Source organism: Nelumbo nucifera, chromosome 5 (genome assembly GCF_055504915.1).
Source record: "Nelumbo nucifera cultivar China Antique chromosome 5, China Antique-T2T, whole genome shotgun sequence".
Lineage (NCBI taxonomy): Eukaryota > Viridiplantae > Streptophyta > Magnoliopsida > Proteales > Nelumbonaceae > Nelumbo > Nelumbo nucifera.
The window spans coordinates 17,860,006-17,876,403 of NC_142653.1; the positions used below are offsets into that span (position 1 = coordinate 17,860,006).

Below are 16,398 nucleotides of genomic sequence, written 5' to 3' on the forward strand. Positions count from 1 at the left end.
GCATTACAACAAAAAAAGGACAGTGAAATTCAAGAAAACTTTTAAAATTAGTTTATCCAAACCAGAAAATCTGGTAGTGTACAAGACAATAGGAATTGCAGTACCGGAACTAAATTAACATATGGTTTACAGTATTTGTCTCCATCACAACAACAAATCACAAAATAACTAAAAGGAAAAATGAGCTACATCTTTAATCAAAGCAAATTAACAAAATAAGTTCAAGCTAGTTTGGTAAAAAGTGCACATCCAAGCTAAATCTTTAATTGTGGCATTTAACATTAAGTGGATGGAAAAGTTTTCAGCTATGTACTAGAACTCAAGCTTTAGGTTCACATGAAAGGACAATTAACAAAAAGTAATTGAAAATTTTATTACTTGGGAAGAATGGCTAACAGGGAAACAATGAAGTTGCAACACATTTGATCAAATTGCAGATAGAATTATATAAAGACTCCCATTCAGACCCTTCTTTGGGTAATCTAGTTGGCAGTGATAGGTTGCAGCTGAGAATCAGATTATAAATGCTAAGTTCTATTCCTTCTATCTACTAGCAGTAACATATCACTTGTGGCATATTTTACCAATGCGAAAACTCCTTCAGTAAGATATGTTCTCGGCCATTCTCTTGGTAACGCAACTGCCAACAGTTCACTTTGAGATCCCTTTAAAATTATGCTTCATGTAATAAAATATTCTAAGCATGGCAGGCTGCAAATTATCTTTATTATTGTAAATGTTATTTAAGATGAGGTTCTTTATCGCTAGATGATGTATGGAACCCCCTCCCTAAACTGGTTAATGCTCAATTTGCATTTTTTTTAAATAGTAGCTCAATTTGCAGTTATGGCATACAATTGGTCCTAGTGCACCTAGGTTTGGTTTCACTAATATGGTAAAGCGATAAGTTAGAGGTAGACATGCACCTTGGCAGAAAATTGTACATTATATTTAGTCAAAATCAATGAGAGTGTATCTATATTACTATAAAAAATGGGAAACGACCTTGAGTTTTTCTGGACTCTGTTTTTGATTGAAATACCCCCCATTTCTAAATTTGGCCTATCTCTATTGTGAGGGAAAAAAACATAATTTGAGCTACTACTTTCCAGTTCATCATACTCTCTCATTAACTTAGATATTCAAGGTACTATTTCACATTCTCTCTCATTTAACTCTTATATTTAAGGCATTTTGTTTCTCACCATTAAATTCCACTAGTTAATTTTGTATGCCATAATTTAATGGTAAAAATCTGTTGAAAGCTTTTATTTTCCTAAGTATAGTACCGCAGGAGTACTATTGTACTTTTACCCTTTTATTATTTTAGTTGCTGCCACCCTAGTATATATAACAAAGAGCTGGCGCCGCCAACATGCTTTTTGACTCTCAATCTTTTCTCCTCTTTTTTCTCTCTTCTCTCTCTCCTCTTCTTTTCTCTTCCATCACTGCACTGATAACATGGTATCAGAGCGGGACTATCAGATCTGAAAGGAGAAGTCGAGTGAATAGTTTTCTTCGCACCAGATTTCCAGATCTGCTGCCCTCATCTATTGTTTGGCTGATTGAAGATCTCACGCACTGAAGTAACTTTTCTCCCTCTGCTCCTTTTTTCTGGTCGTGTGCCAGGGCAGAACCTGTACTAGGTCTGCTGATTGGATGGAGGTGATCCGCACCTTTTTCTTTCCTTTTTTGTGGGGTCGGCTGATCCCTGTAAAACTGTAGGTCGTGAGGACCTTTTGTGTGCTGCAACAGCAGCTTTTATGGTGAACTGGAGGTCAGAAAGTGACCTGTACTTGCTGTAACAGATTGTGTGCTGCAACAGCAGCTTCTATGGTGAACTGAAGGTCAGAAAGTGACCTGTACTTGCTGTAACAGCCTTCCTGTTGATGCGTAGGTCAAGAGATGACATGTATGCACTGTGGCAACACTTGTGTTAACTCTGTAGGTCAAAGGATGACCTGTTAACAGCACCTGTGTTTTACAGAAAAGAGGTGTGTTTCCAAAGAAAAAAAGGGTTTTTCCTTTCTCTCTCAGTGTTAGGATTTTTTTAAGGCTGTGTACCCCCTTTAACAGTGTTTATTGAATTTGAAATCATGAGTGGTGAAGATTCTACTACATCCAGTGTTTCCTCAATGTCGAATGGAATGAGTGGGGGTGTGGACCTATCCTTTCCCATGGCTGTTATTCCTCTCGAAGGTTTAAATTATTTGGAATGGTTAAGAGGGATCAAGCTGTACATTACTGCAAGGGGAAAGATGGGTTATATAAATGGGAGAATCAAAGAACCCAATTCTGGGAGTGCTGAATATGACAGATGGAACCAGGAGAACAGCATGGTTATGTCCTGGCTTTTAGTATCTATGCAAACCCAAATAAGAAGGAATTTGATGTGGGCTGAAACGGCAAATGAAATCTGGGAACAGGCAAAATCAACCTATTCTGAGCTGCATCACTATGCAAAGATTTATTAGTTATAGGCAGAATCATCCACTTGTAAACAGGGGGAGGGTGTCTTTCTGTGTACTACTCAGACTTGACCTCTGTCTGGAAGGAGTTAGATCATTATCAGAGTGTGGATTGGAAGTGTGATGAACATGCAAAATTATACAAGAAACTTGTATCTCAGCAGAGTGTTTGCTTTTCTACATGGCTTGAATCCGGCATATGAATCCATCAGAGTTCAGATCCTAGGTAGCAAGGATCTTCCCTCTGTCCAAGAAGTTTATGCTCTTGTACAATCAGAAGAAAGTAGAAGGAATTTAATGAACAGTTCTGGAGGGGATACAGTTGGGTTGGCAACAAAAGTGTGATTACAGGTGGTGGGAACACCTCTAAGAGGGGATTCTTAAAAAAGGGCGGATGACAAAGACAAACTATGGTGTACTCATTGCCAGAAACCCTGACACACCCGAGATACATGCTGGGATCTCCATGGGAAGCCAAAATGGGCTCAAGATTTGAATAAGAAGCAAGGTTCATATCTGAATAAAAAGTCAGGACAGCAAAATACAAGAAAGAACACTGTGGCAAGCATGGCCTCTCAGGCAAATCATCCCCCCACTACTACTGTGACACTGACTCATGTCTCTGGATCTAACCCAAGGGAGGATATTATTAATTCCTTCCGTGACCATTTAGAGCTCAATGGTAGAACAATTCGTCAGATGTATGCTCCTCCCTTAATGTCATTTGCGTCTATTGAGTAAGTAGTGTAGAACTCATTTTTCTTCAAAGTATAATAAATCTGAGTTTCCTTTTCACATTGTTCATTCTAATGTGTGGGGCCCTGTTACTTTACCATCTGAGAATGGCTACAAGTATTTTATTATCATTATTGATGATTATTCTAGATATACATGGGTATATCCCATGCAGACAAGGGATGAACCAAAAATTATCCAAGATTTTCAACGGATGATCTTCACCCAATTTCAAACTAAAATCCAAAATTTTTAATCAGATAATGCCAAAGAGTATTTTCATAGTGATCTCACAGAATTTTTTTCTTCACGTGGTTCACTTCACCGTAGCTCTTGTGCCTGAACACCACAACAAAATGGTGTTGTCGAAAGAAAGAACCGACACCTCCTTGAAGTGGCCCAGGGTTTACTAATTCATATGAATGTCCCAAAATGATTTTGACTTGAGGCTATCCTTTGTGCTACCTATCTCATCAATCGTATGCCCTCTCATTAGTTGGAGTGCAAAGCCCCACATCAACTTCTTTTTCCTAAGACTCCCCTTCTTTCCATTTCTCCTCGTGTGTTTGGTTGTCGTTGTTTTGTCCAAAATCTATCATCCACTCGTGGAAAATTAGACCCTCGTGCTATTCCTTGCATCTTCCTAGGGTATTCTTTCACTCAAAAGGGATACCGTTGTTTTGATCCTGTTTCTTGGAAGTTTTATGTTTCCATGGATGTCTCTTTCTTTGAGAGTGAGCCTTTTTCCCTATTTCTCCTCATGAGGAGTGTAGGAATGAGGAGAAACTGGTTCAACTCCCTCCTCTTCCTGATCCTCCTCCTTTTCGTGTCCTCTTTCGTCGTCACAAAGGCCAACCAAGTTCAAAAGCTGTGGAGAACCTAGAAGCTGTACTTCCAATGCCATCAAACTCTCCAGGGGCGGATCATATTCACTCAGGTATCTTGGTTTCTATCGATGTCCTTGACCCTATTGCTATTGATACCTCTGTTTCTAATGACCTTGACCTTCCTATTGCTCATAGGAAAGGTGTTAGATCTTGCACCACTAAATACCCCATTTCCCACTTTGTTTCCTATGAAAACATTTCACCCTCTTTTCGGGCCTTTCTCACTTCCATTGACAGTATTCCCATCCCCAAGAATGTGGCAGAAGCTCTTTCAGTACCTAAATTGACAGATGCTACGAAGGAAGAAATTAATGCTCTACATAAAAATGGCACATGGGAACTAGTAGATCTTCTTAAGGAAAATGATCCATTTGGATGTAAATGGGTATTCACAGTCAAAGGGGTTTACACAAGTGTATAAAGCTCCTTTAGTGGCAAAGGGGTTTACACAAGTGTATGGAGTTGATTATGCAGAGACTTTTGCACCCGTTGCCAAGATGAACTCCATTAGAGTCATGTTCTCCCTTGTTGCTAATCTTGACTAGGATCTACATCAGCTTGATATCATGAATGCATTCCTGAATGGTGACCTTGAAGAGGAAGTTTACATGGCACAACCCCCTGGTTTTTGGGCTCAAGGCAATGAACAGAAAGTGTGCAGGTTGAAGAAGTCATTCTACGGGCTGAAACAATCACCGAGAGCCTGGTTCAGCAGGTTCCATGCAACGGTTCAGCACAAAGGATACAAGCAATGTCAATCTGATCACACATTGTTTGTGAAAAGAGGGGAAGGAAAAATTGCTGCTCTGATAGTATATGTTGATGATATAATTATCATTGGCGATTGGAAGGATGAAATCCAAAAGTTGAAGATTTTTCTTGCTACATAGTTTGAAGTAAAGGACCTAGGTCCTCTACGATACTTCCTTGGAATTGAAGTTGCCCACTCACAAAAGGGTATCTTCATTTCCCAAAGGAAGTATGTCCTAGATCTACTCCAGGATACAAGAAAATTGGGAGTAAATCCAGTTGATTCCCCTATTGATCCTAACCACAAATTAGGTGACTGCCAAGGTGAACCTATCAAGGATGTGAAACAGTTTCAGAGACTTATAGGAAGATTGTTATATCTTTCTATGACCCACCCCAACATTACTTATGCAGTTGGTGTTCTTAGCCAGTTCATGCATGCTCCCAAGACAACTCACCTTGAAGCAGCAGAAAGGGTTCTCAGATATCTTAAGAAGTTCCCAGGTGCTGGTTTGTTGTTTCAAAAGCACGGATATTTGAAAGTTGAAGTGTACACTGATGCAGATTGGGCAGGATCCCTAAATGATAGAAAGTCAACTAGTGGCTATTGTACCTTCATAGGAGGAAATCTAGTTACCTGGAGAAGCAAAAAGCAGAATGTGGTAGCTAAATCCAGTGCTGAAGCTGAATATCGGGCAATGGCTCATGGAGTGGCTGAAATTATGTGGCTAAAGAATTTGTTGAGTGAGTTGGGTTTTCCAATGAACAGACCTATGACCCTATTCTGTGATAACAAAGCAGCCATAAACATTGCTCCTAATCCAGTGTTGCATGATAGAACTAAACACATCGAAGTTGACAAACACTTTATCAGAGAGAAAGTTGTCACAGGAGAAGTGTGTACTCCTTATGCCAGCTCTGAGGATCAACTTGCAAACATCTTTACAAAAGGGCTACACCACTCATGGCATCATGATTTATGTGACAAGTTGACCATGATTGACATCTATGTCCCAACTTGAGGGGGAGTCTTGAAAGCTTTTATTTTCTTAAGTATAGTACCATAGGGGTACTATTGTACTTTTACCCTTTTATTATTTTAGTTGCTACCGCCCTAGTATATATAACAAAGAGTTGGCACCGCCAGCATGCTTTTTGACTCTCAATCTTTTCTCCTCTCTTCTGCTCTCTCCTCTTCTTTTTTCTTCCATCACTGCACTGATAACAAAATCAATGTTTTTAAAACTGACTCAGAAGTGAAACCATTATCCATTAGGGTGGCATACCAGTGGTTCAACCATTTGGGTCAAATGGGTCAACACATGATGTCTTAATTAATAATAAAAATGTAAAATAGATAAAAATAAAAATACAAAAACTGTAGAAAAGGTAAGGCATATCTATAATATTATATATTCATCATATTAAACAAAAATAAGTGTGATAAATAAGAATTACTTTTATAAATGATAGAAATGGCATACAAAAAAAGGACAAGGAGAATTAATATCTAACTTATGACCCCATGACCAAGTAAAATGGTTTAGCAGTTTGACTGGTTGGATCACCAGATCATTGACCAAGACAACATTTTTTGCAAGTAAGCAATTTAGTGGTGGAATGCGCTGGGAATTCTGGTTCAGTGATGTGTCAAATAGTTTACTGACCAATTCAACCTTGAATTGAAAACATTGATAAAAAATCAATATTTTAAAAACCAACTGGAATTGCATTTCCTTCAAGTGGTAGGTCAACAGTTCAACCATCCAGGTCAACCTATTCTATCATAAAATAAACAGTAAAATATACAAAAATTCAAAAAAAAAAGAACATTTCATAAAATTTGTAAAAAATAATATTATATATTTGACATATTAAACAAAAATGTGTTGATAAATGAAAATTATTGTTGTTAATGATGGAAATGGCTAAAACATACAAAATAAAGGAGAATTAATGTCTAAACCGTGTCCATTGATTGAATCAAATGGGTCAGCAGTTCAACTGGTTAGGTCATTGGTTGTTGATGAAAAAATGGTTTTACTACTTCTACTATTGGTGTAAGAGATTTACTTTGATGCAGTTTAAATGTTGACTCAATGATAATGACGCAGTGAATATCTTATTTTAGTTCATCCACATCTTTACAGGTCTTTCCATGCGAAGGAGGACAAGGTTATATTTTATGACTCTTTAGATAAGAGCAAGCTATGCAATCTGTGATTATGACATAAAGAACATGATGTGCTTTGTAGATGATTAGGAATGATGCTTGATATGATCATATGAATGATTTGATGCTGTACTTTCCCTAGACATAATGGTTTGTTTATGTTAATAAAAATCAATTCAGGAAGATCTAAATACAATTGTTTGTTTGCTTTTTATTAACTCCCCTTTCACTTAGACAAATAATAATAATATAATAAGATGGGACAAACAAGTGACATGTTACATCTCTTAGTAATAACATATCACCCATTAGATATGCAACATTAGACATACAAAACGTAGCAAGCAACTAGGCCATTTCTATGTTACACAAAAGTGCTTTCCCTTATATAGGAAAGATGTTGGTATCCATAAATTACTGTTGAGAGTTATATTGTATTTGGGTATATTTGTAATATTGTGGGGACCTATATGTATTTGTGGGAGAAAAAGGGGCTTCTGTGTAATTCTAATGTACTCCGGTCTTTTGCTTATTTAAGCAAGTGGTTGTATGAGATTAGGGCTCGAGGAAGAGTGAATGAGGAAGAGTATGAGTGTGTGTGAGAGAAAGGGATGTATCTCTTGTTCTCATAGTGGATATTTCTCCTCTCCTCCCGTGGATGCAGGCTACCAAGCCGAACCATGTTAAATTTTGGTGTTCTCTCTATTTTTTCTTCTTGTTTTCTCATTGATGTGCCATTTTATTTTATGTTAGTTGACATGGTATCAGAGCTATTTTATGTTAGTTGACATGGTATCAGAGCTATTTTATGTTAGTTGACATGGTATCAGAACGGGTGTTTTGGTTGTTGTGAAGGTGTTCCGATTGCTGTAAAGGTGTTCTAGTTGCTGTGGAGGTGTTCCAGTTGTGAAGAGTTTAATAGTGGTGTAATAAGTGATTTTGTGAGCTGTAAAGGTGTTCCGTAGCTGCTATTTCATGTTTAGTTGAGGTAGTAGTTGACTACTACGAAATCTCTCCATGTAGTAGTTGATTACTAAGAACAGGATACTGATAGTAGTCGACTATTATGAAATCTCTGACTAATTTGAGGAAGAGTGAATGAGGAAGAATGTGAGTGTGTGAGAGAGAAAGAGATGTATCTCCTGTTCTCATAGTGGATATTTCTCCTCTCCTCCCGTGGATGTAGGCTACCAAGACGAACCACGTTAAATCTTGCTGTTCTCTCTATTTTTTCTTCTTGTTTTTTCCTTGATGTGCCATTCTATTTTATGTTAGTTGACAACTACCATGACAGCTTAAAATGTAATTATAGATTATCAACATTATTAAAGCAAGAATCTACTCATTTTTTCTTGGAAAAGGTAATCATGTCTTTCATGTGGACTTAGAGACATTACAATATAACATTCTGTAAAATAAAGAAAGAAATGTTAATACAATAAGGGATTACAATGTATTTTGGTTTTCAATTATTTAGGGTTAACTACACAAATACATGAGACAACTCCTAATTGGTGCAATACATGGTCTTATATTTTCATCCCTAAACCAACTTAGGGACTGTGCTGTAGGACTCGATGATCCAAGGATGGACAACTAACAAATTTGAGAGAAACCAAAAACTAAATGATGATTGCAAGGATTAAGTCCAAGGTTTGGGTTTGGGGGGCTAGGGGAAGGTCTACGAAAAGTGGATGGGGTTTGAGAGTTTGTCTAAGGCTATATGTTTGTCTGATGTGATTAAAAAACTAATTTATGCTGAAATTCCTGCAATGTGCAGAAGGTTCTAGAGAGAGAAAAACAAAATATTCAATATCTTGAGATTGGAATGAGTTTTCGTTCAATTGTTTAAAAGGAATATTTATGTTTGTGAAGCAAAGAAGTGCATTGAATTTGGAGGGGCAAAAGTAGGCACAAAAGACAAGAGTTATCAAAATTAGAAACTTACGAAAACTAGGGTTCTTGATGGGAGTTTTTGAAAGCAGCTCCCATAGGATGAAAAAAAAAAACCATTGATGGCTTTTGACTGAAGGGAATTGAGAGGAAACTTATGTTCCTAGAATCATTCCAGGCCCTTGGGAATCACTCACCAAAAGTTACTCAAAGCAGAAAATAAACTCCAAAGCTTATTCCTTTCACCATGTTTTTGCAACTTTATATATGTATAGCATCAGCCAAATTTCATTAATCAATAACCACAAATTTCATTAAGAGAATAATAAATAGTGATTACAATGCAAACAAACTGTCAGTGAAGGATAAATCCCCTTATCTCTCCCCAAGAAAAGTTTTCTTTATCTCCACATCTTTTGTTATCCTTCTAAGTTTTCCTCCTTTCATTGTTGTAGCTCCAAATTTCTGTCTCCTAACTTTGTAGTTAGACAATACTAGTTGGGAATCTCCTCAATGATTAGCTTCCTTAGATCCAAGATTCTTGCTCTTTGTACTCCCTCCGTCAGTGCCAGAACTTCAGCTCTTAAAGAATCACCCACTCCATTTTTTTTAATATGGATAATGTAAAATATTAGATATGTGCACATTTTTTGTATTTATTTCTATTTTAAATAATGGGTTGATCCATTTGACACAGATAGTTGAATTGTTCACCCACCACCTGGACGAAAGAAGGGTTTAATTTTTGGGTCAATTAAAAAAATATGGCTTTCATATTGTCAAAACTCAAAAGTATCAAGTATAGATCTAATTGTTAGAATTCATTGGTGAGAAAAACATCTTAAATAAAGGATCTAATGAGAGAGAATGGAAGTTAACATTAGACAATGTATGCCCTTAACTCCAATCAGGTTGATGTACACAGACATTTATGTATGAATAATATAGTACATTATTGTTTTATGTTTAGACTGGTGTATTTCTGTGGGTTACTCCTTAAACTAGACACTTATGAGACTTGTGTTAGTTTAGAATGTTCTCGGCCATTGGATAAATTTAGGGAGTTTGTCTTGACAAGGCTGACACTGGTGTGCTGCCGAATAGGTGGAGCAATTTGTTTTAGTTGCTAGGGTTAGATCCCAAGCATAACAATGGGTGCTTGGAAGAAGTACTAAACTTGGACCAATTTCCAGCTATGCCCTGGACCTTGGAGACAGATGGGCAAAACTAAAAAGTTGCACTTAACCCCAAACTTGATTATGATACTACACTAAGTCTTAGACTGGACTACCTTTGATATGCCAATTAGTGAGATCCATCAAGGGTCAAATAATTGGGCATGTTGAAGCATTTTAGAATATTACCCGAGTGGGTGATCATAGTGATAAGATCAGCCTCTTTGTTAGACAAAGTGAGTATTAGGGTTTACACTGATGGAAACAAAAAATTGCTAGTTGTGGATTTCAACAGTATTTGAAATCGGATTTGCAAAATGTATTTATATATATATTATGATATTTTCTAAAAAAGGTTTGTAAAAGGTTTTATTCTCGGGATCCATCTGAGCAGAGAGTGTGACACTTCATTTTGCAGTCAGGGAAGAGGTCCTTCCCTGTGAATAGTGTTTTGATTATTAAGGGCTAAGAGGTTAAGGGCAAGAGACCATTAGAGGGATGATAACCTGATGGATTTATCTCACATCAGTCCATTATCCTTGGGTTTCATAGGGTGGTTGAACCCAAGGATTACTTATACTTAAGTATTGGACCCAGATTGAGCATAACTTGTTTGGGTCAGGGGTTCACTGTCCTTATGCAGTGAAATCAACTTGTCTCTTTCCAAACATGGGCCAAACCCTTATGGACTTATGTGAGACCTTTGTGGGACCCATGCCATACAATAATCAGGCCTAAGAGGCCATGCAACACCTATGATGTGAACTATGAAAGAAAATGGCCTTAGGCCCAATTACTAGTAAGACTAGTTAAGAGGGTCGAATTTGGTATGGATATGGGTATGGAGCACCCGTCTTTAAGAGGATTAAGACCTAATCCTAATCTAATTTGGATTAAGTCCTAATCCAATTAGGTGAATGCTCTATATAAGGGATTAGAGAGAGGGGGAAAACTATGCATTATCACCTCCCTTTCATGCTCTCTTTCTCTTCTCCCTTGCTTCCAAAAACCCTAGTTCAAACCAGCCATAGTGAGGGCTGATTCCCATCAGTCCTCTGTTGTATTTTTTAAGAAAAAAAAAACATCAGAGAACATCAGGTTCACATAGCTGCATCGAAACAAAGGAAGTTAGAGCTCAGTTTTGCAAAGATAGTGTTGCTGAACCGGCTTCACACATACAGTTGTGCCATCTTCAGTTTGAGGTGGATTTGGGTCTGATATTGGACGTGAACTACCATTCTGGGAGCTGTATATTGTGGACTCCATATCAGGTATGATCAGTTCTAAATTAGGGTTTCAAATCTGGTCCAAGTTTGGTGCAAGATCGATCCATAAATTCAGATTTCAAAAATACCGAGAAATCGGTTCGGGTTGGGCTGAATATTTTTTAAAATTTCAGCTAGCAACTGTAACAGATCCGGGCCATGTTTAATCAAGTTTTCAGTCCTTTAAAAAGTTAGTACCTTAAGCATAAGACTTAATGAGAGGAAATTAAATGAGGTGAAAAGTAGTAGTTCAAACTGCATTTCTACCCTCACAATTAGATATTAACCAAATTCAAAAAATAGGGCTATTTTAATAAGGAAAGTTCCACAGACTCATTATTTGAAGTTGGAGCAATAGTAGCATTAATAAATCTCTAGGTATTCCTGTTTTCATAAATCCAAACTTATCAGTAACTAACTTCAGAATATTGTAGTGGCATGCCACTGTTAAAGTAATAAATATAATGTCAAAGATCATTGGGATCAAATAACGGCATAGCACTAAAATTTAGAATTAAGAATATAAAGGAATAAACTGACAGATTGAAGATGCCAAGAAAGAGAGTTTATAACAGCATGAATGTAAAAATAAAATATTTCTGTGGTGATAATGGACTATACTGATTGGTCAAGTAAGTACTAAGTAGTAAAAGAAATACCTTTGTGCAATAAATGAGGTCTTCATTGTTGACTGTTGACAGACATAAGTTTTCAAGCACCAATGAAATTAAGAACAGCATATCCTGTTCAAGAATTACAACACAAAAGCATTTTTTTCTCTGTCTATTACAAAAACAAAAACATATAATATATGGACTCACTCCAGAAAATACACAACCAATCTCCTGAAAGCATCAATACCGGAAGATGTGCATTTTGCAGATCCTTAAATCCTCTCTCCATGGTTGTCCTAACAGCTGAAGCCAAAGCAAGGTCAAGGAAGAGAAGATCTTTTAACCTTTCATGGGGCATCACCAAAACTGGGAAAAGTTCAATGCGTGCTTCCAATAATTTCTGAAAAAGAAAAGAAAAATTATTATATTAATCAAGAAAAGGAATCCATAATGAATTCCTTTACAACCAACAACAAGAAAACCTTGACTAGAAGTCAATCATTGAGCAAAACAAACCTCCATTAGTGGACCAATATTCTTATCATCAATGTGTGTTTTGACAAAATTCAGGCACTCCTGCCATTTATAAAGTTGAGATATCATTTTCTTTTTTTTGATAGATAAGTTGAGATATCATTTTCAAAGATGAAATTTATTAATCTGATCTATATAAAAAAAATAAACACAATTCTTTCTGCACTAGTTTCTAAATGGAAAAAAAAACCAATACCTGTAATCTTAACGACAAACCACTGACAGAGTGAACCTGAATTCCGCTCATAAAATCATGACCCTATATTCCAAGTGGAAAAAAAATACTTTCAGAGATCCAGTAAGCTAGATGCGTTGCAACAAAACTGAGGTCAAAATAACAACTTAAAAAGAATTTCATAAGAATAACCTTGGAAGAGTAACCCAGACATGTTTCAATTGCAGATTCAAGGTCAACACCCGAATGAACAGCCTGTGGCATGTAGAAGAAAGATTTAGATATAGAATTTGAATATGGAAATAAAAGCTCAACAATGTTTCACTTGGTAAACACATACATCAAGAAATACTGTTTACAATTGAAAAGAAGAATGGAAAAAATTTCGGTGTGTTCATATGCATCACCCTTGTGTTATGAACACAAAAGCCTCCTTGTATACTAAATTCATGTATAACCTGCAAGTTTCGGTAGTGCTCCGGTGTTTCTACACAATTATCAGGGAGGGAGGAGTCTAGAACACTGAATCAATGGACCTTCTTGCAAGATCTTCTACTCCACCCAATTGTTGTAAAATTGCCTGATCAAGGCTATGTAATGGTCTTGGCTGGTTACTTAGATGCCTATAAGTATTAACCCAATAATGTGTGGCTCTGGATTTTAATAGACTCAAACATTTGACTCATTTAAAAAATACCAAGTCACTGAGAAAGCTTCTCCTATTTTGATATACATACATTTAATCAATAACAAAGTTACATTAACAAGTAAAAGATGAGTACAGGGAGGTACCCTGTACTTTGGGGGCAGAGACGGTTAAGGGCCTCAACTTTCACTTGCAACAATGAAGTGCCCTGTACTTAGAGAAATCAACACTGAAGTCCAAGTCCATTGACCGATGTAATGGTGAGTGATATATTTACCAAAATGCCCATTCATGGTTTGATGCAAAATGACAGAAGTGGACATGGTTAATGCACAGTTTGTTGTGTTGTGTCAGCTCTCTGTTCAAGAAAGAAAATGGAAAAGAAAGGGTTAAGAACTAGGTTTATAGAGACTCAATAAAGGAGAGGGCAAAACGGTCTCATAAAATATACAAAGGGTGAAGTTGGGTAATTTTTAACATTTTGAGACATGCATGACATCACGTGCTCCAGATAACTCATGAATTGCTAACGGTTGGACTTAAGTGTTGATTTCTGAACGCACAGGGCACTTCATTGTCGCAAGTAAAAGTTGAGGCCCTTAAGTGTCACTACCCCGAAAGTACAGGGTACCTCCCTGTAATTTTCCCTTTATTAAATGAGCTTTGTATGCTTATCTATATTAGAATCTTATAATAACAGTTTGCGTTGTGTTTTTAAATAACATCAAGCCGTGCAACAGACTGGTAACAAAAATTCAATCCCCATTGATTGCCAAATTGTCTAGGTCATTAGCTAAAACAATGGAGCTTGTGTGTAATTTAATATAGCATATGTGACTAAAACCTAGCCCTTTGGAGCTTCCTAGTAACTTAAAATAACTGCCTTTGACAAGATTCCCAAACATAACCAAATCAACCCAAGATTCAAACTCTGGTAAATGAATTATTTGGCTAATTTGGCAAGATTGCCAAACCAATTAACAGTTTCATAATGCCACAGTTTCTCAATTCTTTTTAATTCCAAAGTGATGCAGTTACAAATGATGAGGTTTTTGCTGCAAGTCAATTTTTTGAGAATAATTAGTGTTAGATTTGGAAAGAATCAATGAGGGAATTAAGGACGTGAAGAAGTTGAGGGAGAACTCTCTTGCAGTTAGAATATTTAGAAAGAAGAAGCACTGAGACGTCCTTTCAAATATATTTGCTAGATTGAAGAGGAGTCTATATGGGATTGGTCCAAACAAGAGGTTGCTGAAACCTAGGAGGATTGTAAAGAAGTAGAGAGAACCTGGTTTGGCTTTTTGGTGATGGTGATTTCTTTGGCTAATTGGTGTTTTTAGGAGACTAGGGGTCTGGTTGTGTTCTCAACTGGGGTTGGATGTTGTCTTGGAGCAATTTGCATTGGGTCAGTCTGTATGGTTGTATTTGTACTTTTTCCTGGGTTGTTTGTGCTTGTGCCAGGCAGGGTTGGTGGGTTTGAATTTTTTTCCTCTTTCTCTATTGGGTGATTTCTAGTCATCCTTTCTTTTTCCTTTTAATAAATTGTATTTTATTACTAAAAAATGTGTTGCAGTTACAAAGAGTAGAATCACCCAAGGAGTTGGATTTGAACTTAGAGATCACTCATCTGGGGTCCATGAACCATAACAAGATCCCCATTCAATGTGGGACATCAAGATCCCACATTTTCTCCCAACACTCCATCTATTTTTAAGTACATATTAAATGCACTGTACTATTTTACTATTCCTACCACTTTTTTAGTAGTTCAAATTTCAAGTACTATTCCTAATATCTGATACAACATTTTCCTTCCTTCTCTCTCCTAGTTTATCAGCTTTTCAAGGCACTACTAATTAAAGAAATACATTAATACAATATGTGGACTTCATTCATTCTCTCTCAAGTAGACTCAAGGATTGAAATATCGATACATATGTCCGATACAGGGCATATTGTATCGGTATCGTTAGTGTCCGGCATGGGATATGCTACGACTGGAGATGTGCCAGTAGTGTGTATCAGGCTGATACGGGCGTGTATAGGTCCGTATCGTATACACATCGATACGGACCGATATAGTACGATACACTACCCGCGAATGTGCATACTCTTCTACTAAAAAAAAAGTTGCAAGGATTCGAACCCGCGTCAACAAGTAAGAAAGAGCTTAACGTCCGCATCTATAAGCCACTACGCTATCCCATCTTTTGTGTTTATAAATAAATGAATAAAAGCTTTATTTCTTTATTACTTAAATGCAATTCAAATAAATAATACATATTACGGTTAGCTTTAACTAAAAATTAAAAAAGTAATACTTAAAATCAGTATTTTATAAAATAATAGAAATAAATAATATATCAAATCCACATTTATATCAAAAGATTATTTGAATCTCAAAAAATGAAAAAAATATAATATTAATAAGAGAATAATTATTTTAGTACTTAAAATTTATAAATTTGCACATGATATATAATATATATATATTAATTTACATTACATAAAATCATATTTACTATTTAGAAAATAAAAACATTGTTTACAAAAAATGATTTTAAAATATTAAATTAAATCTATCAAATCTACTAATCTACATTTATACCAAAAAATTATTTTTAATTAGAAAATTATAGGAATAAAAATATAATAATGGAATAATCATTTTAAAAGTTAAAAATTATGAATTTGCATATGATATGCATCTTAGAAATTTTAATAGATTTGATATATTTTAAGTTGAGATTATACATTTTATAAACTATTATTGGATATTTTAATTTACATAGAGAATTATATCCGATTGACCTCTTTGTTAATGTAAAGAAGTAAAAATAGTAAAAACGAAAATAATTGATACAATAACTAAAATATAATAGGAAAATATGTTTTGCATTTTGGACTCTTGATTGATACATTATCAATAAAATTGTATAATATCTATGCATCATATTATATAATTGTAATACATTTTTTCATATACATCATTAAAATATACATTTTCTATGTATTTATACATTATTTTTTGTTATTTGACCTTAAATTTAATATTATTAATGTATTATGAAATTTTTATGTGT

General features: G+C 35.8%; 1 protein-coding gene across 6 annotated transcripts in view; it reads right to left on the reverse strand.

Moving 5' to 3' along the window:
* LOC104595539 (phosphoglucan, water dikinase) overlaps window positions 1–16,398 on the reverse strand; it is a 54,125-nt gene that overhangs the window by 9,705 nt on the left and 28,022 nt on the right. For all 6 annotated transcript variants that reach the window (XM_010256296.3, XM_088887862.1, XM_010256301.3 and 3 more), the window contains 5 exons: window positions 12,862–12,924; window positions 12,691–12,753; window positions 12,477–12,536; window positions 12,208–12,360; window positions 12,006–12,089 (listed from right to left, as the gene is read on the reverse strand). In XM_010256296.3, the coding sequence (XP_010254598.1) occupies window positions 12,006–12,089; window positions 12,208–12,360; window positions 12,477–12,536; window positions 12,691–12,753; window positions 12,862–12,924 (423 nt within the window). The remainder of the gene's footprint in view (window positions 1–12,005; window positions 12,090–12,207; window positions 12,361–12,476; window positions 12,537–12,690; window positions 12,754–12,861; window positions 12,925–16,398) is intronic.